This window comes from Delphinapterus leucas, chromosome 1 (genome assembly GCF_059928025.1).
Source record: "Delphinapterus leucas isolate spDelLeu-1000000601 "Yukka" chromosome 1, BTC_Dleu_Yukka2, whole genome shotgun sequence".
Lineage (NCBI taxonomy): Eukaryota > Metazoa > Chordata > Mammalia > Artiodactyla > Monodontidae > Delphinapterus > Delphinapterus leucas.
This window is the reverse complement of record NC_143129.1, coordinates 177,656,943-177,680,587: the sequence shown is the minus strand read 5'-3', so window position 1 is coordinate 177,680,587 and position 23,645 is coordinate 177,656,943. Positions and strand designations below refer to the sequence as shown.

Genomic DNA, 23,645 nt, shown 5'->3' with positions numbered 1-23,645 from the left:
TGGTGAGACCTGGGTGGGTCACTGACCTGGTGTGATTGACCTGTCCTGTGTCTGCCTCATCAAGAACTCACCTGGAGTGTAATTTATTATATAAATATATATTTTTTAATATATATTTATTTATTTATTTATTTTAACATCTTTATTGGAGTATAACTGCTTTACAATGGTGTGTTAGTTTCTGCTATACAACAAACTGAATCAGCTATACGTATACATATATCCCCATATCCCCTCCCTCTTGTGTCTCCCTCCCACCCTCCCTATCCCACCCCTCTAGGTAGTCACAAAGCACCCAGCTGATCTCCCTGTGCTATGCGGCTGCTTCCCACTAGCTATCTGTTTTACATTTGGTAGTATATATAAGTCCATGCCTATTTATTTTTTATTTTTGGCTGCGTTGGGTCTTTGTTGCGGCACGCAGGATCTTCGTTGCTGGGCACGGGCTTCTCTCTAGCTGTGGCTCGCGTGCTCAGGAGTCTCAGCGTGCAGCCTTAGTTGCCCCACGGCATGTGGGATCTTAGTTACCCCACCAGGGATCGGACCCGTGTCCCCTGCATTGGAAGGTGGATTCTAAACCACTGGACCACCAGGGAAGCCCCGAGTGCAATTTAAATATATATTTATTGTCTTCCCTGATTACAAAAGCAATGCATTTTTGGGCAGATGTTGCAGAAATCTTGAACTCTTGTCATTCCATTTCTGCATATACGTATATTTTTAGTTAACTTTTGTTTTTTAACCCCTTGGGCCCCAGGTCAAGAGGCTGCAGGGTCACCCAGGTGGTTCAGGACTTCCTTCACACGCAGAAGGTGCAGCCCACTGTGGAGCTTTTTGTGGACTGGTTGGCCGCGGGCCATGTGGATGAGTTTCTGAGCTTTGTCCCTGCCCCCGATGGGAAGGTAAGGACTCGGGAGACAGCTCTGGGTTAGGGGATGAGCTCCAAGGAGCCATGCTGAGGCCGGCGAGCTCAATGGAATCTGCTCTCTCCACACAGGGCTTCCGGACGCTCCTGGCCAGCCCTAGCACCTGCTTCAAGCTCTTCCAGGAAAAGCAGAAGCAGGGCCACGGCATGGCCCTCCTGTTCCAAGGGGTTATTGGTGGGTACCGGTGCTGTATCCCTCATCACAGATCTCCCACCCCCGTCACCTAAATTAAGACACGTTGTGGCTTGAGGGAGGAAGGGCACATTTTAAAACAGGGCTGTCCTCCCAGGTGTGAGATCCCTTGCTCCACGAGATACCACTGTCCATGGCTGGGGCAGAGCTGGCAGGGAGCTCCATGATGGATGATGGGCTTGTGGTGGGTGTGGACAGAGTGGAGACGTGGCCAGCTTTGTGGGCACGTGACCAGGGCAGTCATACAGGGCCCTCTGCTCAGAAGGGTCCAGCACTTGGGATTTGATGCTCTGCCCTTCACTGTCTTGAAAATCTTAATAATTTGTGTTTTGTGAGCAAAATCTGATTGATCAATGGAGCATCTTTTGGGGGCTTGGAGCCTGGGCTCATGAACAGTCCCACCCTGGACCACACCTCTCTCTGAGAGAAAAGCTTCCATAGAACTTAGAAGCTCCCAAGTATAACTTCCCACGTCCCCTTACCACCCCTCACTACCATCACCCCAAAGCCCCAGCTATAAAGTGGAAGAAATACAATTTCCCCAAACCCATCACTCCCACAAGGACCATGAATAGACTCCTTTGAGCTCAGATGAAACCTGAAAAAATGCTCAAATCCAAATTTCATGTACCAGGCAGGGAGAAAGCTATCTTCATCTTTCTTGGAAGTACCGCTTTACAGGGAGCAGTGTCCTGAGCAGGACAGTGAGGGAATTCACAGCTGTCAGACCGCACATAGCCACCATGTGGCACTGGAGAGCTGATACCCAGGGTGGTGGCCGTGGAGGTCCAGCACACCTCAGTGGTCACCTACTGTGTACCAGCCCCCAGGCTGTGTGGTCCACGCAGGTTACCCCATTTGACCTCAGGAGAGCCTGTGAGGCTTACTGTCACTCTGCTTCACACGTCAGAATATGAGGCTCAGAGAGGGTAAGTCGCTGGCCCAGAGGCCTCAGCAATAATGCAGTGGAGCTGGGTCTGGATTCCAACTAGGGTGGGGGGGATGTCAAGCCTGGGGTGGGGGGTGGGGTGGCCAGCAAGCCCTCTCCTTTCCCTTGGTCAAGGCTTCACCCCTTCATGAGCACTGGGCTTGGGTTTGAATCACAAGCACCCCCATTTCCTAGCTGCAAGACCTGAGGCAAGTCTTTTTACCTCTCTGAGCCTCAGTTTCCTCATCTGTAAAGTGGGGATGATGATGCATACCTTGTAGGGTTGCCATGAGGCCTAAATGAAGTGCTGAGTGTAGAGCGCTGGACTCAGGGCCTGCACAGGGTAAGAGCTTCATAAATGGCAGCCATGAGGATTGTGAGCCATTGGCTCTGACCTCCCCTGTCACGCCCGTCTCCACGGGCACCTCATCAAGGCTGCAGGAAAGCTGGGCCTGGGGGAGCCCCTTTGCCATGCAGTCACCTCTTGGAGGTCAGGGGCAGGGTCCAGTGGTGTCCGTCAGGGCTGGCACTGGTGGCAGGTGGGTGACCCAGCTCCCTGACCCACCACTAGCCAAAAAAGAGCGATCATCACCCAGTGCCCCGGTGGGAGAGGGGGAGGCTGTACATTTCCAATAAAAGGTGTCGCCACTTCCGAAGTGCTCAGATGAGGGTCTAAAGTTCATGGCACTGCAGCCACCTGCCCCTGCCGTCCTCACACGCCCAGACTCGCACAGTGGCCAAGCGGAAAGGCCGGGGAGCTGCTGACTCAGCAAGACCGGTGCCTGCGAACTTGGCCTCTGTCTGGCTGCTTCCCAGAGCAGGTGGCCCTCCCTGCTGGCATTGTTCTCGCCCTGCCCTTCGTGTCTCTCTCTCCTTCACAGGCAATCAGCAGATCAACGCCATCTCCATCGACCAGGTCCTCTCCAATGGAAACCTCATCAGTTACAGTAGGTTTGTCCAGGTACAGGGCCGTGGGCTGTGAGTGGGAGCTGGGCGTGGCTGGGGACCGGGATGGGGACGGGGGCCTGAAGCTCACAGTTCATGAAAGCTCAGGCTGGAGCAGGCCCAGATGAGGGCCCCTAAACCCTGACTTTGACCCGAGAGAAAGGAGGGGGTAAGCAGGCGCATGTGAGGAGGACAAACATTCCAGGCAGAGGGCACAGCACAGACGAGGCCCTGAGGAGGAACAGAGGGGCCTGGGGTGTTTAAGGACAAGCCAGGAGGCCCACGTGGAGTGCGGGGAGACAGGTCCCACAAGGCCTTGTAGGGCATCACTAGGGCTTTGGCTGTGACTCCGAGTGAGATTGGAGGCCACTGGGGAATTTGAGCAGAGGACTTATGCTTTGAAATGATCTCTGTGCTGCTGTGTTGAGAATACATCTTCTATTATGGCAAGGGGTGGGGAGTGGTGACAGCAGGTCCCAGCAGGAAACATATGGCACTTGAAGCGGATAACTGTAGAAAAGTTTAACAAAGAGAATATTTACAAAGACATAGGGAGGATTTGAGGAAATCAACAAAGGCCTGTCCCATATCCCCAGGGTAGAAAGAGGGGAGCCGTCACCACCCCTGGGCCCGGAGGAATTAGGCAAGGAAGATGTTACTGGGACCTGGAGGGGTCACTACAAGAAGAGGCTACGAGACAGCAGCTGGGACTTCACAGCCAACCCACAGTGACCTGACAGGGAGGGAGCTGGGGGAACAAAGATCCCAACTGCACTCTCCTACCAGCCCCCCCACCTTCTGCCAGTGCCCCCATTGGCTGAACCCAACCGGAAGCCTGTGGGTAGGGGAGCCCCTGATTCCCAAGGGGCAGCCTCCCAGGGCACAGAGCAGGTAAGATGGGTGACAGTGGGTCCAGTAGAGCAAACAGAATATCCAGCCCAGGGCCTTCCAAGAAGCGAATGCCAAGATGGGGGTTAAACATGCAAGGATTTTATTAGGGGCAATGCTGCAGGAGGGAAAGAGGAAGGGAGCTGGAGGAGGCTGGTCAAGCTGGTCCTGAGGGAAGGAGAGGGAAGGAAGGGTGGATGCATCCTTTTACTGCCGCACAGTCAAGTTAGGCTCGGCCAAACTGCGGGATTCTGCAAGCCAATCAGCCATCAGAGGGTCCCGGCTCCCAGAAACTGTCTGCCTTAGTATCCTTGCGGAGCTCAGCCATTGGCTGTTAGCAGCTGGTGGGAGGTGTGGCCTCGGGCGGGCGCCAGCACAGGAAGGATTTCAGAGCTGGATCTGGGCAGCTGGGCCCTCGGTCAATTCCACTCCCATGGCTGGAGGTCTTCGAGGAGCATTGTCATGGCCGCCACATGAAGCAAGACCAGAAGAAGCCAGGAGGCCAGTGAGGAGGCCGCTGCCGGCAGCCAGGCGGGCGGGGAGGCCTCTACCCCGGGTGGAAGTAGTGGGGAGGCGTCCGATCGGGCGTATATTTTGGAAGTAGAGCCCACGGGACTGGCTGATGATGGATGCTGAGTGAGAGGAAAGGAGGCATCGAGGATAGCCTCAGGGATTTTGACCCAAGCAATGGGTCCATTCACAGAGTGGAAGAACGGGGTGGGGGCATGGGTGGAAATGAAGAGGTTGTCTTTGGACCCGTCACATCTGATGTGCCCGTTAGACACCCAAGTAAAGATGCAAAGTGCTGGTTATGCTTGCACGTCTGAGCTCAGCAAAGAGGCTGGGCTCTATAAAGCGGTTGGGAGATAGAAATTTAGGAGTTGTCAGTGTCTGGTGTTTTAAACCATAAGACTGAAGGAGGGGGACTTCCCTGGCGGTGCAGTGGTTAAGAATCTGCCTTCCAGTGCAGGGGACTCAGGTTTGATCCCTGGTCGGGGAATTAAGATCCCACATGCTGAGGGCCAGCTAAGCCCATGTGCCACACCTAGAGAGAAGCCTGCATGCCACAACGAAAGATCCCGCACGCCGAAATTAAGACCCAACGCAGCCAAAAAAAAAAAAGACTGAAGGAGATCCCCTAAGGAGTGAAGGATCTAGAGAAGGGAGAGGGTCAAGGATGGAACACTCTGGAACACTCTCACTTGAGCCTGGCTAATGGGATAGGACTATGAGGGGTGGGACACGGGGCAGGTATATTTTGATGAAGGGGTACAAAGAGAAGGTTTGTGTGGAGAGTTGATCTCTGGGCATCCTGCCCGTCCTTAACCAGACATGACCCCTGGGGTTCCCTCCAATATGGGCAAGGTCTCCTACCTCTTCCTTCCTCCTCTCCTACAGCTGCGTCGACTGGAACCGGGAGGTGCTGAAGCGGGAGCTGGGCCTGACCGATGGTGACCTCATCGACATCCCCCAGCTCTTCAAGATGGAGAGGAGAAAGGCGGTGGCCTTCTTCCCTGACTTGGTGAGGCCACCACCCGTGATTTAAGGTTTCATCAAATTAAGCTCTGAGCCTCTGCTCCCCAGTGGGCAAGACGATTGGTCGCTGCCACGTTTGGGACTGTGGTGGCTGGTAGCGGCGGCAGGGAGAATCAGAGGTCCCATGGTGCCCAGCAGAAGGACTTCTTCTTGGCTGATTGTCATGGTCACTATGAAATGCTCATTGGCCAAGCCCTTGGTCAGGGGCCATCAGGGAAGGGCTCTTCTCTCCTCCCAGGGACCCACTTGATATTTGTGGAGTGAATGAAAGATTGCATGAGGCTGTGCATGTAAAGCATGTAGTATCCACTGGAAGCTCAGGTGCCCATTCTGCTCTCTTTCTCCCAGTAAACAGCTCTTCACCATCCTCCACATATTTAGGGTACCCTGTGTGAGATACACAGGTGATTAAGGCTGCTCCCTGCGCCCAAGGAGCTGCCGGTCAAATCTGTTCAGGGGAAAACTCTCTTCACCTCTCTGAGGATGTGTCCCAACAATCTACTTTGTATAATAAAGTGATGTGGCAGTTCAGAGATGGGACAAATCACTTCCGGCACAAGAGGTAGGACTGGAGATCCAAGAGGGCTTCATGGAAGAAGTGGCCTTTGATTGAGCCCTGAGGGCCTTACCTCTGAAACTTGAACTTGCATCTGGAACACATGGACCACTGGGCCCTCACCCCAGGGGTTCTGATCTAGCAGGGACCTGAGACACTGCTGCCTTTCTAACAAGCAAGCATCCAGGTGATGCTTGCTGCTCTCTGAGGACCACACTTTGAGATCACCGCTGTCAATCACCCGGCTTCCTCCTTCTTCTTTCCCCTACCCTTTCAAACCCTCTACACCTCCATCCTCCAGAGGAGCTAGACTCGCCCATCATCAGAGGCTCGCAGGGAGCCCGTCCACACCACCACTGCTTCATCCCTCCTTTTTTCCTTCCCCTTTCTGGCTTTTTGACATCTTTGATTTCCCCACTTGTAAAGCCTCTCATCACTCCTTTTCCTTCCTGCATCTCTAAGGAGGCCTGGCAATTATGTCTGTGCCCCCAAGAAGCTTGTGCACTGGTCCAGATTCTTGTGTTGCAGGAGGACCACCCAAGCCAGCTTCAGCCAGAGCAGAAGATTTAGTATAAGGACCCCAGGAAAGCCAGGGGCAGCTGTGGGGGACATCAGGAGCGCGTGGAACCATTTCTTGTCTCTGCGTCTACATCATTCATCCCTCTCCTTCCCTGCTTCTCCTCCTCCATTTCTTGGTTTCCCTTGCTCCTCTGTCCCTGGGGATGAATATTAATATGGCCACATGTAAGTATAGACACAGGCAGAGATTGACTCAACTCTCCCACCATATCAACTTCAAACACCGGAGGAGAGAATCTGATTGATCCAGCTGGGGTCATATGTCTACCCTGGTCCAATTGGCTACAGCCTAGGAGTTTGGGATTCTGTAGCACAGACATGGCAACCACCATGATCCACCAATAAGGAGGGCAGTCACCAGAGAAATAAGTTGTCATTGTGAACTCTGCAGACGTGCTCATGGCAATGCACAGCTGGCCAGATTTCTTAGCAGCCCAAGTTCTTCTCCCGCTGCCTGGAGAGGCGAGTAGCTATTTGCAAGCCTGCCTCAAAGACAAACCCAGGTCCTGCCGGGTATAGTGAGGGTGCTGGGGTGGGAGTCGATGATGAAGTGCTGCCCCTGACCTGGGCTCCCCCTTTGTTGTAGGTGAACATGCTGGTGCTGGGGAAGCACCTGGGCATCCCCAAGCCCTTCGGACCCATCATCTACGGCCGCTGCTGCCTGGGGGAGAAGGTGCGGTCCCTGCTGGAGCCGCTGGGCCTCCAGTGCACCTTCACTGACGACTTCACCCTATACCACAAGCTGCACGGGGAGGTGCACTGCGGCACCATCGTGCGCCGGCAGACCTTCTCCTTCAGGTGGTGGAACATGGTGCCCTGAGCCCATCCCCCCACCATCCTTTACCCCTGGGGTGGGATGTCGGCCTGGGTGATGGAGACTGAGACAGGCCCCTGAACAATAAGTGTCAAGAGACTCCAAGTTTCCAGATGGAACACCCTCTTGGAAGCCTTTTCCTTAGAAGTGTTCACGCCTCACCTGCAACCCATTTGGTTTTCAGCCTTGATTCCCCTTGGCCTCCCAATAAGAAGGACCTCGTTTCTTGTGGCCTCTCATGCGGATCAACATGACCCACGGGAACTCCTCCAAACATCCCCCTCCCCCCTTCCCCCAAATCCTCTGTATGGGGCCTAATTCACTTTGGGGTCTAGAAACATCCATGCATCTCCTCTGCCCTCTTGGCCTGTGTGTCCTAACAGAGGAAGGACCCACAATCCTGCTTTGGTCTGATTGCCTCTGGAGCTACAGGGGAACTAACGTCCTAAAGTCACAGGAGAGAGATCCAGCCCATAGCCTCACCCACAGGAAAGGAGCAGAGGCGGGACCAGCATTCCAACTCCCAGGCTCCTGACCAGGTGTTGAACGCCACCCCCGCCCAGTGCCCAGCAGGAGCTTTAACATAGTAGGTGCTTCTAGACACATGTTGAAGCAATGGTAGTCACCCCTTAGCCTTAGAAACATCTCATCAGCTGATGTTCAGAAACCTGACTTGGTTCTAAGACCTCCTGGAATTTCTTGGAGATGAAAATATCTGGGGAATTCCCGGAGATTGGCAAGACTGGGTGCAAGGGTGAAAAATGTCCTTCATAATACATGGGGTGCATCAGTGGCCCTGGGTCCTCTCTGCAGGAGGGGAGAGCCCTGGTAAAATCAGTCCTAGGCTTTCTGTTGACTCCCGGTCAATACTTCCATATCTTGCTCTGCCTCAGGAGAGGGGGGCCTGGTGGGCCGGACCCACCGAGACGGCTCACAAGGGGGCAACTCTGGGAATGAAGCGCTCTGAGTGCAGGGGAGTGGGGGGAGGGGTTGGGTGGTTTTCTCCAGATGTGTGTCAGTTACATGTGTGTTGTGTGGGTCCAGCTGTGTTTCCATCCCTGGCTAATAAAGCTACAGAAACACAAATGGTTTGAGTCTAATTTGGGCCCTTCTTTGGGCTTAGAACACAACAGCAAGAACAGAGAAGTTTTTTTGCGGCTGAAGTATTTGCTTGCCTGACCCCCAAGAAGATGAGGCTGAGAAGCCCAAATTTTGGTAAGACTGTGAGGTTGCTCCATCTTGGCCATAGGATGAGTTAGGGCCACCGTGGACAGTTGCAATGATACGGATGCATAAATGCAAGCCCAGGGGTCAAATGTCAGGCTGCCAGGACCACGTGAGCATGGCAGGGTGAGGGTCTGGGCTGTGGCTGGAAGGTTGCATCATGAGTGTGGCAGTGAGGGAAGCCAGTGTATGTGGAGCATGGAGAGGCCTACCATGTGCCCTCAGAGACATCCTCCTTCCTGCCCATGGGGAGGCCATGAGCACCCCATGAAGGCCCCGGCGGGCTTGCTCTAGAGCCCCAGGAAATCGCTCTCTTTGCTTGTCCCTTCCAAGCCCTGTATTCTCTCCGGAGATGCAAAACCCATAAAAACTCAAGCTGGCCCTAGGGCTGGGTTTTGCCAGGCAAAAATCTCTAACCTCAGGAGTTTACATCTAGGGAGGTAGCAAGAAAAGAAACACAAATAGCTAAGTGCCATTAAGTGGAGGAAGTGAGGGCCAGGGAATAGAGGGGATAGGGACTTGCTTCAGCAGGATAATTGTCACCTCTCAACGGAGGTGACATTTGAGCTGAGACTGGAGGATGACACCGAGCTGCGGGTAAGCAGGGGAGCAAGCTTCTGGGCACTGGGAACGGCTGTGCAAAGGCCTGGAAGTAGGGGAGCACAGGCAGCAGAGGCAGGACCAAAAGCCCTGGATGGGGGTGTGTGGAGGGAGTAGACGAGGAGGAGGCCTGTTTTCCTGTAGCCCTACTACGCCCATCTTGAAGCATGTTGTCCCTCTCCACTCCCCCTCTCCAGGGTCTGACTCAGGGGTGGGCAGGAGAAGGTAGAGCATGCCCAGGCACTCTGCCCGCCCGACAGGGTTCCTGGACAAAGCAATATGGCACAGTGAAAAGGCCACGTGCCTCGGAGTCAGATGACCTGACGCTGAACTGACTCTTCTCAGCTGTGCATTTAAGCTCTCTGAGACTCAGTTTCCTCCTCTGTAAAATGGGCATGATGATCGTGCCTGCCTCACAGAGCTTGAGTGGGGTTTAAGTGAGGTGCCTAGTAGCACCGTGCCTGGCGCGTAGTAAGTGCTTGATAAAAGGTCACTGTTGTTATATAACACCCCCTGGACCATCCCCAAATGATGGCTCTGCATATATACTCCTAATTTCTGCATTCAAATAGGGGACAAAGACCTTTTGAGACCCAGAGGTCAGATTTGGGAGGAAGGGAAGGGAAGGGAAGGCTGTCCTGGCAACTCTCAGGTCATATCCTGCTGGGCTCAGTTGCATGAGGTTGACCCAGGAGGAGGCTCCTGCCCAGAGAGGAGTGAGAGCCTATCTTTCTTGTAGAGATTTACAACTTGGGTGGCACTGGGCCTGCCTGACTCATGCTATATTCAGAATTAGGAATAAGTAACTTCAGGAGGTTGCCCAACCCTGTGGTCTCCTGCCCCTTCCCTGGCAGCCCCGGAGGGCGGGAGTGTCAGGTGGGATTGCTGGGGCTCCAGGGTAGGGTGGCCGGAAAGGAATTCTGGACGACTGGACCGAGTCAATGGAACTGTCATTTCCTGTAGGGTCAATGTCATCCACATCTCCTACAGCGGAATGATGGTGAGTGTGAGCTGTGTGCTGGGCATGTACCAGAGACACTTTACACGCATCATCTCATTTGCTCTTCATGACAGGCTAATAGGTAGTTGCAATTATTAGCCTCACTGTATAGACAAGGAAACTGAGACACAGAGAAATGAAGGAAACTGCCCGGGTCACAGAGCTATGAAGTGGGGGAGGCAGGTGAGCCTGGACATGTGACCTCCATAGCCGGGGTTCTCAGCCAGCCACGCCAGTGGTTCTCAAATTAGAATCACCTGGAAGGCTCTTAAAACCTAGCAGGAAAAAAAAAGAAAGAAAAGGGAATTCCCTGGCGATCCAGTGGTTAGGGCTCCGCGCTTTCACTGCCGAGTGCCCGGAGTTCAATCCCTACCCGGGGAACTAAGATCCCACAGGCGTGGCCAAAAAACAAAACAAAACAAAACAAAACCCCGCCTCAAAAAAAATGAAAACCTAGCAGAGTCCTCCTCCCCCTTGGAGATCCCGTCTGGATATTGGGATGTTGTAAAAAGTTGCCCGGTGATTGTGCCTTGTGGCCAGCGTGGAGTATCAACGACCCCTGCCATATTGTCCTCCTAAGCATCTCTGCCCCGCCCCTGCACCGGTACCCCTCCCCCAGTCTGGGATCAGCAGTTTCAGGGGGTCGTGGTTCCCCTTTTGTGGCAGCCACTCAGGTTGTGGTGGCACCTTCAACAACCAGACAGTTCCTGCTACAGTCAAATTTTCTTGCTGGGCCAGAGGTTCTTAAACAGAGTGCACACAAAATTTCCTGGAAGAGTCATTAAAAATACAGATTCCTGGGCCCCCAACCCCTCCAGCCAGGCCTCCCGAGGCCAAATCCCTGGGCCTGGGCAACTGTATATTGTAAAGCTTCCCAGATGGTTCTGATGCACACCTGGGTTGAAACCCCAACCCTTTCCTATTCATCGTGGCAAAAACTCCTGGATACAAAGTGAACGGTTTATCAAGAGGGTGTCTTTGAACACATTCTGGTATATTTCACACCTTGGACTGTTACACTGTCATTTAACAAGAACCAGTAGGAAGTATCCCAACTGACTTGGAGAAATTTCCACAAAGTATCGAGTAAGAAAGACAAGACACAAAAGAGTTTGTGCATTATGACGTCAGCGTGGTCACTGTGACCTCAGAGCCATGCCCCCCCCGCCCCCGTGTGTGTATGTGTGTGTATTGATTGATGATTATACGATCATGGAAAAAACATGGACCGGTCCACCCGGTTAGCATGGGTGTGGCACGGAGCAGGAAGAAGCCAAGCAGACAGACAATGGCTTAAAAAAAAAAAAAAAAGCTTAAAAGTAGGGTGCATTTTGGCCACACATGTGATTTACTTATTTTAATTACATTGGTGTGTATATGTATAAAAGCTTTTTATAAAAAAATAAAAATGAGCTGTGTTTTGGGCCAAAGACCGTGGCAACCCTTGGAAATCAAAGTCCAGGTCGAAGTCCTGGAGAGAGTATAAAGGACAAGATAGCCCTTGTCACAGTACAGACCACAGGGAGCCCTTTCCTCCATGGAGCCCGCAGTGACCCAGCACCAAGTGATACTCGGATCAGGAAGGAAATAAATGGGACATGGGGCTGGGAGCCACAGGGGATCTACCTTCAACAAGAGGTCAGGGAGGCCTTCTGAGGAGGTGGCATCTCAGACTGGGTTGGAAGGCTGGGAAGGAGCCAGGTGGAGAGAGGAGACCGTGCCAAAGCCCTGAGTGGGGACTGGCCTGACATGTTCTAAAACCTGGCCAAAGGCCTCTAGTGGGGGAGCGTAGGGAATGAGGAGAGTGGCGTGGGTGATGGTAGAAGAGAAGGCAGGTCCCGGTCTCTGGGGTCTGGTAGGCCACAGTGATGAGCCTGGCTGTCACTCCGATGCAGTGGGGACCCCTCTAAGCAGGGTGTGATGTGATTTGGCCTACGTTGTTTTAAAGATTGCTCTAGACGTGGAACAGCTTAGCGTGAGATTTGGGGGTAAGGAATGGGATGGGAGCAAAGACACAGGTCAGAGGGCTGCACGTTAGTTCAGCCAGAGAAGTGACCCTGTTCAACTCTCCATTTGTGTGAAAACAGGAAGCAGCAGGCTTGCTGATGGACAGGAGGTGGGAATGGGGAGAGGTGGGGTCAGCTGCCGGGTTTCCAGACTTATTACTTATTGATTTTTTATGAAGTAGATCAAGGGTACAAAAAAGTTTTTATGATGTTTCTAAATGATTTAAAGGATAATTAGGAAGTGAAAAGCCTGTGTACTCGGCACTGATTTCCTTAAGAAAGAGAACATTCCAAACCCCTCCACAGTCCTGTGGGTGAGCCTTCGCACGCCTCTCCCACACCCAGGGGTCTCGCTAATCTGAATTTTGTGTTTATCATGACTTTGCTTCTCTCTATAATTTTACCACCTATCTCAGTATCTCTGAACGACCTACTCTTGCATTTTGCCTGTTTTTAGAATTTATATGCATAGAACAATATTCGTTGTGTTATTCTTTGACTTGTTTTTTTCACTCACCACTGTGTTGGTGAGATTCATTCATGTTGCTGGTCACCGTAATCCATTCCTTTTCACTGCTGTGTAGTATTCCATTTTGTGAATGCGATTTATTTATACCTCTTTCTGTCAAAGTGTCTCGGGTTCTTCCTACACTTGCTATAACAATGTGGCTCTCACCATTCTTGGAGACGTTTCCTGGTGTACACATTCATGAGTCTCCCTAGAATACATTCCTAGAAGGTGTTTAGCTTTATTAACTGGGAGAATGGTGATGCTGTGGAGGAAAAAGGGATAGGAGCCGTTTGGGAGGAAGTAAGCATTCAGGGAGGCCAGCTGCTCTAACAAATAGACTATAAAATGTGTAATGGCTCAGACACTGCCTGTGTTTATCTCCTGCTCAGGCCAACAGTCTAAGGTGGTTCAGGTCTGAATGGTAAGTACGTGTGTTGGGGTGGAGTGGGGGAGCTCTGTTCCACACCGTCCCTCAGGGACCCAGGCTGATGGAGGTTCTGTTGGCTTCACTGTGGGCATTGACCTTGAGCCCCCAGAAAAGAGAAGAGAGAGGGCGGAGAAAGCACACCAGTATCTGAACCACCTCAGGCCAGAAGGGCCCCACATCACTTCCGTTTACAGTCCAACAGGGAGAACTCAGTGGCCACGTGTGGATGCAGGGGACTCTGGGAAATGTGGTCGTTGGCTGGGCAGCCACCTCCAGAGCCGGGTCCACGTTATAGACGATGGGGAAGGAATTCCTCGTTGACCCCTAGCCACCCCGAACCCAGAGGGGAAGGAATTCCTCGTTGACCCCTAGCCACCCCGAGCCCAGAGGAGAAGGACACTGGGCCAGGAGAAAAACCTCGTTCATGGCGAGAAGCTTGCCAGGGCTCATCCTTCAGTTTTCGGCTCAAGTCTCACTTCTATTCACTTCGTGTCCTACCCTTAGGGATGCAGAGCCAGCCTTCTTCTCACAGTGGTGGCCAGACAGCACAGACCCACCCCTGTAGGTTCCTCTCTGATCCCTCACCCCATCCCGGGCCCATTCATGTTGTGGTTCTGGGTCTCGCTCGCTGAGCAAGAGACACTGCAAGCAGGGTTTCCTGGAGAGAGATTAATGAGTCAAGGGTTTCTGCAAGGGAATCTGACAAAGGGCCTTAGGAAGGGCCTGGGGACTGATGAAAGCGTGTTGGGAAGTGTCTCTTTCTGTCTTTTCTGCTTCCCTATTTGTGGCCATGGAGCAATTGGCGTGCCAACACAGAAGTAGGTTGAGATTTATCTGCGAAACTGTCCCTGCCATTGCTCATGAGGAAGAGCTCTGCAGATGGGAAGGAAACAGGAGTGGACTCTCAAACATATTTTCATTTAATCCAGTGAATATTTGTTGAGCACATACTATGTACCCAGGCAATAAGTGACAGTGACTGTAGCACAGTTCAGAGCCTGGGCTCCGGGGCCAGGCTGCCAGGGTGTGCTTCCTAGCTTTGCCACTGCCAGTTGTGTGACTTCGGGCTGATTGCTTAACCTCTCTGAACTTTACTTTGCTCATTGGTAGAATGGGGATAGTGACAGTACCCATCTCAGGGCGGTGTTGTGAGCAGTGTGACAGATCCGGGTAGGTGATTGGCATAGGGCCTGGCACTCAGCGAACTGCAGCTCAGTGACAGGGAGAAAGTAACTTGAAGTAACTTACCCGAGTAAGCTAAAAAGACAGGTATGTTTGGCTCCAAAGCCTCGTTTTTTCTGCACTGCCACCTAAGGAGTCTCTTGCCTGCTTTTTTCCTTTTTTTAAAATTTTCTTTTTTTATCGGAGTATAGTTGTTTTACAATGTTCTGTTAGTTTCTGCTGTACAACGAAGTGAATCAGCTATGTGTGTACATATATCCCCTCCCTCTTGGACCTCTCTCCCACTCACCCGCCCATGCCACCCATCTAGGTCACCACAGAGCACTGAGCTGAGTTCCTTGTGCTATACAACAGATTCCCACTAGCCATCAATTTTACCCATGGTAGTGCATATATGTCAATCCTAATCTCCCAATTCGTCCTACCCTCTCCTTACCCCCGCCGTGTCCACATGTCCATTCCCTATGTCTGCGTCTCTATTCTTGCCCTGAAAATAGGTTCATTTCTACCATTTTTCTCGATTCCACATATATGCATTAAGATATGATATTTGTTTTTCTTTTTCTGACTTACTTCACTCTGTATGACAGTCTCTACGTCCATCCATGTCTCTACAAATGATCCAATTTCGTTCCTTTTTATGGCTGAGTAATATTCCATTGTATGTACCACATCTTCTTTATCCATTCATATGTCGATTGATGACATTTGGATTGTTTCCACGTCTTGGCTATTGTAAATAGTGCTGCAGTGAAGATTCGGGTACATGTGCCTTTTTGAATTATGGTTTCTCAGGGTATATGCCCTGTAGTGGGATTGCTGGGTCATATGGTAGTTCTATTTTTAGTTTTTTAATAAACGTCCATACTGTTCTCCATAGTGGCTGTATAAATTTACATTCCCACCAACAATCTTGCCTGCTTTTTTCTGATGATAAATATTTTTTAAGATAAGCCGGACAAGGACTTTCCCGGTGGTCCAGTGGTAAAGAATCCGCCTTCCAATGCAGGGGACACGGGTTCAATCCCTGGTCAGGGAACTAAGATCCCACATGCCGCAGGGCAACAAAGTCTGCGCGCTGCAGCTACTAAGATCGCGCTCCTCAGCGAGAGAGCACGTGTGCCACATACTACAGAGCCCATGCGCTCTGGAGCCTGTGCACCACAACCAGAGAGAGAAAACCCGCATGCCACAACTAGAGAGAAGCCCGCGCACTGCAGTTAAAGATCCTGCGTGCCCCAGTGAAGATCCCGAGTGCGGCAACTAAGACCCCACGCAGCCAAAAAAAAAAAAGAGAAGCCGGACACATAAGAAGTCAGGTGACAGCAAAGCCTTCATTAAGACCACAAGTGTTAGCATTTGCTGCCCACTGGGGGTGGGCAGTGGTGTCTCCCGTTTGCCCACTGCGATGTGTCAGTGGCCACTCCCTTACGATCTGAAGCTGAAACGAACATTGGGCAGGTTTTCATGAGGCTCAGCGTGGGAGAGGGGCTGGACTCTATTCCCCCAAGTCCGTCCCATCAGTTCTGGGCACCTGTCCTGGGTCTCCTGGTCGGGTAGCAAGGATTTGGGATGGTTGCTGACAGGATGTCAGGGCGCAGGAGTCACCCTTGGAGTTCCTAGAAAGGAACGCATGCTTGGAAAGCCGAGGGTGAGCGTTGTCGGTGTGGGTGCTCATCTGACGTGTGTGTCATGAACCAGTGGATGCAAACGAAGCGCGATTGATAAATCCCTGAAGCAGAGCTGTCTTTGAAGGGTTTAAGGCCAGCAGTAAAGTTAGTTCCATAGTTTCTTTTTTGAACCTGTCTTGGGTCTTTAAATGAGTCTCAGCATCTTGAGAAACAGCATCTCAGTGTTAATTATAACAATTGGAACATCTTAATTACCTTAATTGCAGAAATTATAGCTGTCCTGGGCAGTTTCCAGGGCTCGGGCGAGCAGGGACCTGAGCAGGGCTGGGCAGGGAATCATTCAGAAAGGAGTTTTCATGTGAGTAACATGACCGAAGAGGCTCCTGGACAGCTCAATCATTATACTTACTTATTCTCTTTTTTTTTTTTTTTTTTTTTTGCGGTACGTGGGCCTCTCACTGTTGTGGCCTCTCCCGTTGCGGAGCACAGGCTCCGGACGCGCAGGCTCAGCGGCCATGGCTCACAGGCTTAGCTGCTCCGCGGCACATGGGATCTTCCCGGACCGGGGCACGAACCCATGTCCCCCGCATCGGCAGGCAGACTCTCAACCACTGTGCCACCAAGGAAGCCCCTTATTCTCTATTTTTAATTTTTTATTTCCTTGACACATTTCTCAAGGGACTCCAGGCCACTTATAATAAGGAAATATTCAACAAGCAGGTGACTAAAAAGTAGAGAAACATAAAGATATCAAAGCAGGAAAAATCTCGGACATAAAGGTCATGGGAAAGGACAAACATATCTATGACCATGAGGATCGAACTAGCACCTGTGGTTAAGCTCAGAGTTAGGATCTGAGCTTCCCAGCAGCCCATGCAAGAAGGGAACCAGAGTTAGGCATCTGATTCTCATTACTAGAAGGAAGGCAACATGCCAAATGATTCCTGCCACACACAGACCTTTGTAAAAGGGTGTGGAGGAGTCAGGGTCCTCGACGACCTTGTAGCAGCAAAAACCTGATGAGAGACCGCCTGGGGCAGGGCCTCTGCTTACTCATCTGTAAAATGTGAGGACTGCTTGCTTTTTGGGTTCTCTGAGGACTAGACCAGCCCCTGGCAGGCCGTAAGCACCCAACCAAAATTCATTTCTTTACTTTCTATTCCCACTCACTCCCCACAGGATTAGTGCCTTACTATAGTTATTGGTTCCTTATTATCTAGCTATTTAATCCTCATGCCTACTTTATATGGGCACAATTATCCCTATTATGTGTCCAGCTCAGTGGTAGATTCTGGAGATATAGCAGTGAATGACTTATTATTATAAGTATTATTCTTATTTATTAATTAATACTTATTATTATAAGGGCATAATAATACTTACCCTGGCAGGGTACGTACGATTATAAGGCCATAATAATAATAATCGGCATATAATAATAATAACTATGATGGCTCCCATTTTTTAGCACTTAATCTGAGCTAAGTACTACACATGACAAGAACAGCATGAGAAAGGAAACCTATAGACACAGCAATGAACCCAGAAACAAAAATATTCTAAGTAAAACTCTTAGCAAACTGCATTCGAAAAGGATACAACATCAGATTATACAATACCAGGTCAAATTAAATGGATCCCAGGAATGCAAACTTCATCTTAGAAAATCAGTTCAATAGATTAACAGGTCAAAGAAAAAAATTACACAATTTTCTCCATAAATCAGAAAATAACAGTTGATAAAACTTCCATTTATGATTTTAAAATAAAGAACTAAGAATAGGGCTTCCCTGGTGGCTCAGTGGTTGGGAGTCCGCCTGCCGATGCAGGGGACACGGGTTCTATGCCCCAGTCCGGGATGATCCCACGTGCCGCGGAGCAGCTGGGCCCGTGAGCCATGGCCGCTGAGCCTGCGCATCCGGAGCCTGTGCTCCGTAACGGGAGAGGCCACGGCAGTGAGAGGCCCGCGTACCGCAAAAAAAAAAAAAACAAAACAAGAAAAAACTAAGACTAGAAAGGAACTTCTTTAACCTGATAAAGAATATCTATCATGGTGGATCTCAAAGGGCATCAGCATTGCCAAGGAACTTGTCCAAAATGAAAACCCTCACGGTTCACCAAGACCTACTGAATCTGAAACTCTGGGGTTTGGGGTAGGGGAGTAATCTGTTTCAATAAGCTCTCCAGGTAACTCTAGTGCTGGTAGAGTTTGACAACCAAGAAACCCACATCAAAAACTATACTTAATGATGGAATATTGAAAGCGTTCCTTCTAGGATCAGAATAAGACAAGAGTGTCTGCTATCATCACTTTTATTCAGCACTGAACAAAGAAAGTCCATGTAGTAGGTAAGGCAAGAGAAAGAAATAAAAGTTTTAAGGATCAGAAAAGAATGATTATATATGTAGAAATCCAAAAGAATCTACAGGCTACAAGAATCAATAAGAGGGTTTTGCAAGGCTATCATTACAAAACCAATACAAAAATCAATTGGATTTCTATATACCAACAGCAAATAGAAAAAAATTTTAAATTTAAATATATCACTTATAATAGCAATAAAAAAGAAAAACAAAATAAAACACCAAAGAGCAAATCTAACAAAAGATGTGTAAAACCTTTATGGAGTATACTATACAACTGTACTGAAAAACATTAGAGAAGATCTAAATTCATGGAGAGAGTTACCATGTTTATAAATTCAAAGCTTAATATTGAAAAAAATGCCAATTCTCCCCAAGATCTGTAAATTAATGCAAACCCAATTAGAATAGCTACAGTGTATGTGTGTGTAGAACTTATAAGCTGATTATAAAATGTATATAGAAGTATTAAGAACCAAGAATAGCTAAGTCACTCCTGAAGATGACAAGGTGTGAAAACTTGCTCTACCAGGTGTTGACTTATTATAAAGCCATAGTAAATCAAACAATGTAGAATTTATGCAGAGATAGACAGTCCATTTACACAGAACAGAGGGCCAGACATTTTATTATTGCATGGGAGAAGTTGTTTATAAACCCTATATACTGATCTGTCACCATTTACATGTATTACAGGTATATTTTCTCCCAGGCTGTGGCTTTTCTTTTTACTCTCTTAATCTGTCTTTTAGTCAATAGCAGTTCTTCACTTTAGTGTAACTAAGTTTATCCTTCCTTTCCTTTATCATTTTGTTCTTTGTGGACCAGTATCTAGGATGTATAAACCACTCCTACCATTCAATAAAAAACAGAAAAAGAAAAAGGGAAACAAACTGCTAGAAAAATACTATAAAATTATGAAGAGGCTTTTCACAAAACAAAAAACACAGATTTCCAATAAACAGATGAAAAAGATATTCAACCTCATTAATAATCAGGAAAATATGAAGGAAAACCATAGTGGTATAATAATACATGCACACCAGATGGGCAAAAATAAATAAATACAGAAAGTAAAACTGTTAGTGAGAATACGGAACAACAGAACCCTCGTATATAAATTGCTGATGGGGATAAAACTGGTATAACCACTTTGAAAAATAGTTACTACCCAGCACGTTAAAAATGCCCACACCCTACGCCAGAAACTTGACTCCCTAGGTATATACCTAGAGAAACTCTTGCACTGCTACCTGAAGAGACATGAATATTCATAGCAGCATTTGTCAAATTATCCTCAAACTGGAAACAATGCCCATCTCCAGTAGGATGGATAACTCAATTGTTGTATATTCATATGGCGGAATATTAGAGAGCAATGAAGATGAACCATTTACGGCTCACGCATCAACATGGATGCATCTCACAAACACCACGTTAAGGGAAGGAAGCAAGTCACAGAGGAATAAAGTGTGCTTCCATTTACGTAAAGGCCAAAAGCAGGCAAAACTAAACAATAAAGTAAAAACCATGAAGAAAAGCAACAGACTGATGGTGGCAAAAGTTCGCATCATTGTTTGCTCTGCACCTGGGGGAAGGAGTGAGGGAGGTGTCATCAAACAGTTTCAAAGGTGCTGAAGACTTTCTATTCCTCAACCTGGGTGGTGTTTCCACGGTGTTCTCTTTGTTGTGATTCCTTAAAATGATTGCATGTTACAGGCTCCTCCAAATGTACAATACATTGTGCAGTTTGAAGAAGTGCACACGGATATAAAGGCAACCACGGAAAGCATGCATGAGTGGCTCAAGTTCATCAACATGGCTCACACTGGCCGGAACAAGAGCAGACCCCGCCTCCAGTGGCAGATGGCGGAGGATTTGCCAACCCTCGGGAAGGGCTTCTGGGGGTGGGCTGCAAGCAGGCCAGCTGCTCCAAAGCTCAGGGAATAGGAGGGCGTCCACAGATGGGTGATCAGACTACCATGTCATCAGTGAGCCCCCTTTCCCCGGGAGAGTCCCTGAGCGTGTGTGTGTGTGTGTGTGTGTGTGTGTAGAGGGCAGCTGTGTCTGTAAAGCCCTGACCATCTCCGGGTCGGGGCGGGGGGAGAGGAAGAAAGAGTCCCTGGAGATGGAGATCGTCAAGCAGAATCCCCAGGGGTCTGTGAACCCATCAAACTGTGGGCAAAATATTCCATATGCATTTTTCAGGGGAAATGTGTCCCCAGCTGTGCCCTGCTCCTTGAAGGGCTGAGGACACGGCTCCTGTAACAGATGCTGTCGGTGCCCCCCTACCCCCTCCCTCTTCGGTTCATGGAGGTCCAGCCCGAGAGTGCCAGCACCTGCACTCTGCTTGAGGTTTTCTCTGGCCACCAGAGCCCGCCCATCAAAGTGCAGGGAACTAACGCCCCCCAGGAGCAGCCCTTAACCAACGACTGATGGGACTGGGTGTATTAATACCCTGGCTCCACTGCTCCTGGGAGGGCTCGCTCTGGAGCCTGAGCTCCGCACCACTTCCCAGGGCTCCCCGGTGGGTTAAGCTCCAGTCGGCCGCAGGTGGTGACCAGCTCACTAATATGCCTTCACTGATTCTTCCCTCCCTGTCTCACTTTCCCACTCCCTCCCAGTGTATCCAGTGCCTCCCGAATAAACGACTTACACTCAGATCCTTGTCTTAGAGTCTCCCCTGGGGTAACCCAAACTAAGAAGCCCCAAGAAGATGAAGAACGCTCACAGGGAGTCAGGAAGAGAGACTCCCATAGCACCCACTTGACCATGACCCTAGGCCAGTTACAGCTCTTCCCCAAGCCTCACTTTCCCTATCCGCAAGGGAAGAAAAGCTAAGGGCATCTCTATTGCTTCCTTTAAATGCTCAAAAGGGTAAGTGACCCATATGCGTTAAGAACACCCATCCTATTTTCAAAATGACAAAATTGTGATGATGGAGAACAGTTAGTTGTTGCCAGGGGTTTGGAAAGGTTGAGGGGTAGGTGGGTGGGTGTGACTATAAAGAGATAGCACCAAGGGGTATCTTTGCAGTGAAGGAATAGTCTGTATCTTGATTGTGGTGATAGCTAGAGTAATATACACGTGTCATAAAATGACATTAAATACACACACATTGTGCTCATGTCAATTTCCTGGTTTTGACATTGTGACTATCAAGATGTGACTATTGGGGCAAACTTGTTTAAGGGTAAATGAATGGGGCTTCTCTGTACTATCTTTGCAACTTCCTGTGAATCTTCTATTTCAAAATAAAAAGTTTAAAAAAGTAAAAAAAAAAAAAAAAAAAGGAGAACACCTGTCTTAGATACTGGATGGTATCACATACATGTGGAATCTAAACAACAGAAAAAAGTCCATTGCATAGAACTGGAAAATAGAATGGTGGTTTGCCAGAGATTGGGGGAGTGGAAAATAGGATGATTTAGGTCAAAAGGTACAAATTTTCAGTTATAAGAAGAATAAGTTCTGAGGATCTAATATACAGCATGGTGACTGTAGTCAATAACAGTATTGCATACTTAAAAGTTTCTGAGAGTCGATTGTAAGCGGTCTTACCACATACACACACACAAGAGTTAACGTACGTTAACTGTGTCGGGTGATGGATGTGTTAGTTATCTTGATCTTGGTAATCATTCTGCAATGTATATGCACATCACGTCATCATGTTGTGCACTTTAAATGTATACAATTATATTTGTCAATTACTGCTCAACAAAGCTGTTTTGAAAGATAAGGAGAAAAAAGGAACAGCTGTCCTAAACTATGTGTCCTGTGATGGTTAATTTTACGTGTCAACTTGGCTAGGCCATGACACCCAGATATCTGGTCAAACTTCAGTCCAGATGTTGCTGTGCAGGTATTCTTAGATGAGATTAACATTTAAATCAGTGGACTTTTAAGTAAAGCAGATCACCCTCCATAATGTGGGTGGGCCCCATCTAATCAGTTGAAGGCCTGAGGAGAAAAAAGACTGACATCCTCCAAGGAAGGGGGAATTCTTCTAGCGGACTGCCTTCAAACTCAACCCACAACATCAGCTCCTCCTTGGGGTTCTCTCCAGCCTGTTCTGCAGATTTGGGGCTCACCAGCCTCCATAATCATGCGAGCTGATTCCTTAAAATCTCTCTCTCTCTCTCATGTGCACACAGTGTATATATATATATTTTTTTTTTTTGAGAGAGAGAATCTCCTGTTGGTTCTGTTTCTTTGACTTTTGTTTCATGTCCCTTGAAGGCAAGGACCCTTCTATCTTCTGTGTCCCTAATAACTGGCACAACACCAGGCACAGAGGTGTGCTCAGTAGATGTCTGTGAATGAATCTAAGTCAGCAGACCAGTGTGTCTGGGGCCTTTTATTTTCCCTCCTAACTGGCCAGTAAAGCCTTGTGGTTAAGGCTTTGCCATTGCTCGATCTGGGTTTAGGTCCTGATTTCTTTTATCACTAGTGTGTGATCTTGTTCAACCTCCCTGAGCCTCAGTTTATTTGCCTACACAACGAGGGTGATAACCCCTTCCTCCTGGGGTTGATATGAGGATCACGTGAGTTGGTGTGTGTCAAGGACTTCACCTGGCGCCTGCCTGGAGCCCGGGACCTGCTAGTTGATGCTATTGGTTGGAAGCACAGGACTGGAACATTCTCTGCACAAAGGCAGTTAAGAAGACGTATATTGGGATACCATACTTGAAAGCAGGATATCCCAGAAAAATCGAGGCTTTTTCCCTGGATTCCTTAAGACTTGGGAAGGGGACTTGGCACATAGTGAATGCCTAGTAATTGCATGAAAGGATGGTGCAGAGGTAGTATAATGCAGCCACTGGAGGCCCTGCTCAGTGAAAAACAGGACGAGAGCCCTAAACGTGAGGACAGTGGCAGCCCCAGGTCTCATCATCCTGCATTAGGGCTTCTGAGCCCTGGACTTTATAGGACAAAGAGGCATTATGGCTTCTGAGCCCTGGACTTTATAGGACAAAGAGGCATTATGGCTTCTGAGCCCTGGACTTTATAGGACAAAGAGGCATTATGGCTTCTGAGCCCTGGACTTTATAGGACAAAGAGGCATTATGGCTTCTGAGCCCTGGACTTTATAGGACAAAGAGGCATTATGGCTTCTGAGCCCTGGACTTTATAGGACAAAGAGGCATTATGGCTTCTGAGCCCTGGACTTTATAGGACAAAGAGGCATTATGGCTTCTGAGCCCTGGACTTTATAGGACAAAGAGGCATTATGGCTTCTGAGCCCTGGACTTTATAGGACAAAGAGGCATGTTGATGTTATGCTCACAGGGCCCTTGAGTGGCAGCTGAAGATGTCCGGGCAGCCCTCCTTAG

General features: G+C 49.2%; 1 protein-coding gene across 1 annotated transcript in view; it reads left to right on the top strand.

Annotated features, from left to right (window-relative positions):
* Window positions 1–23,337, top strand: part of PADI3 (peptidyl arginine deiminase 3) — a 46,671-nt gene extending 23,334 nt beyond the window's left edge. The window contains 5 exon segments of the mRNA XM_089900208.1: window positions 758–902; window positions 998–1,100; window positions 2,928–2,997; window positions 5,278–5,401; window positions 7,137–23,337. Coding sequence (XP_089756334.1) covers window positions 758–902; window positions 998–1,100; window positions 2,928–2,997; window positions 5,278–5,401; window positions 7,137–7,370 — 676 coding nt within the window. The 3' untranslated portion in view covers window positions 7,371–23,337.
* The last annotated feature ends 308 nt before the right edge of the window (window positions 23,338–23,645 follow it).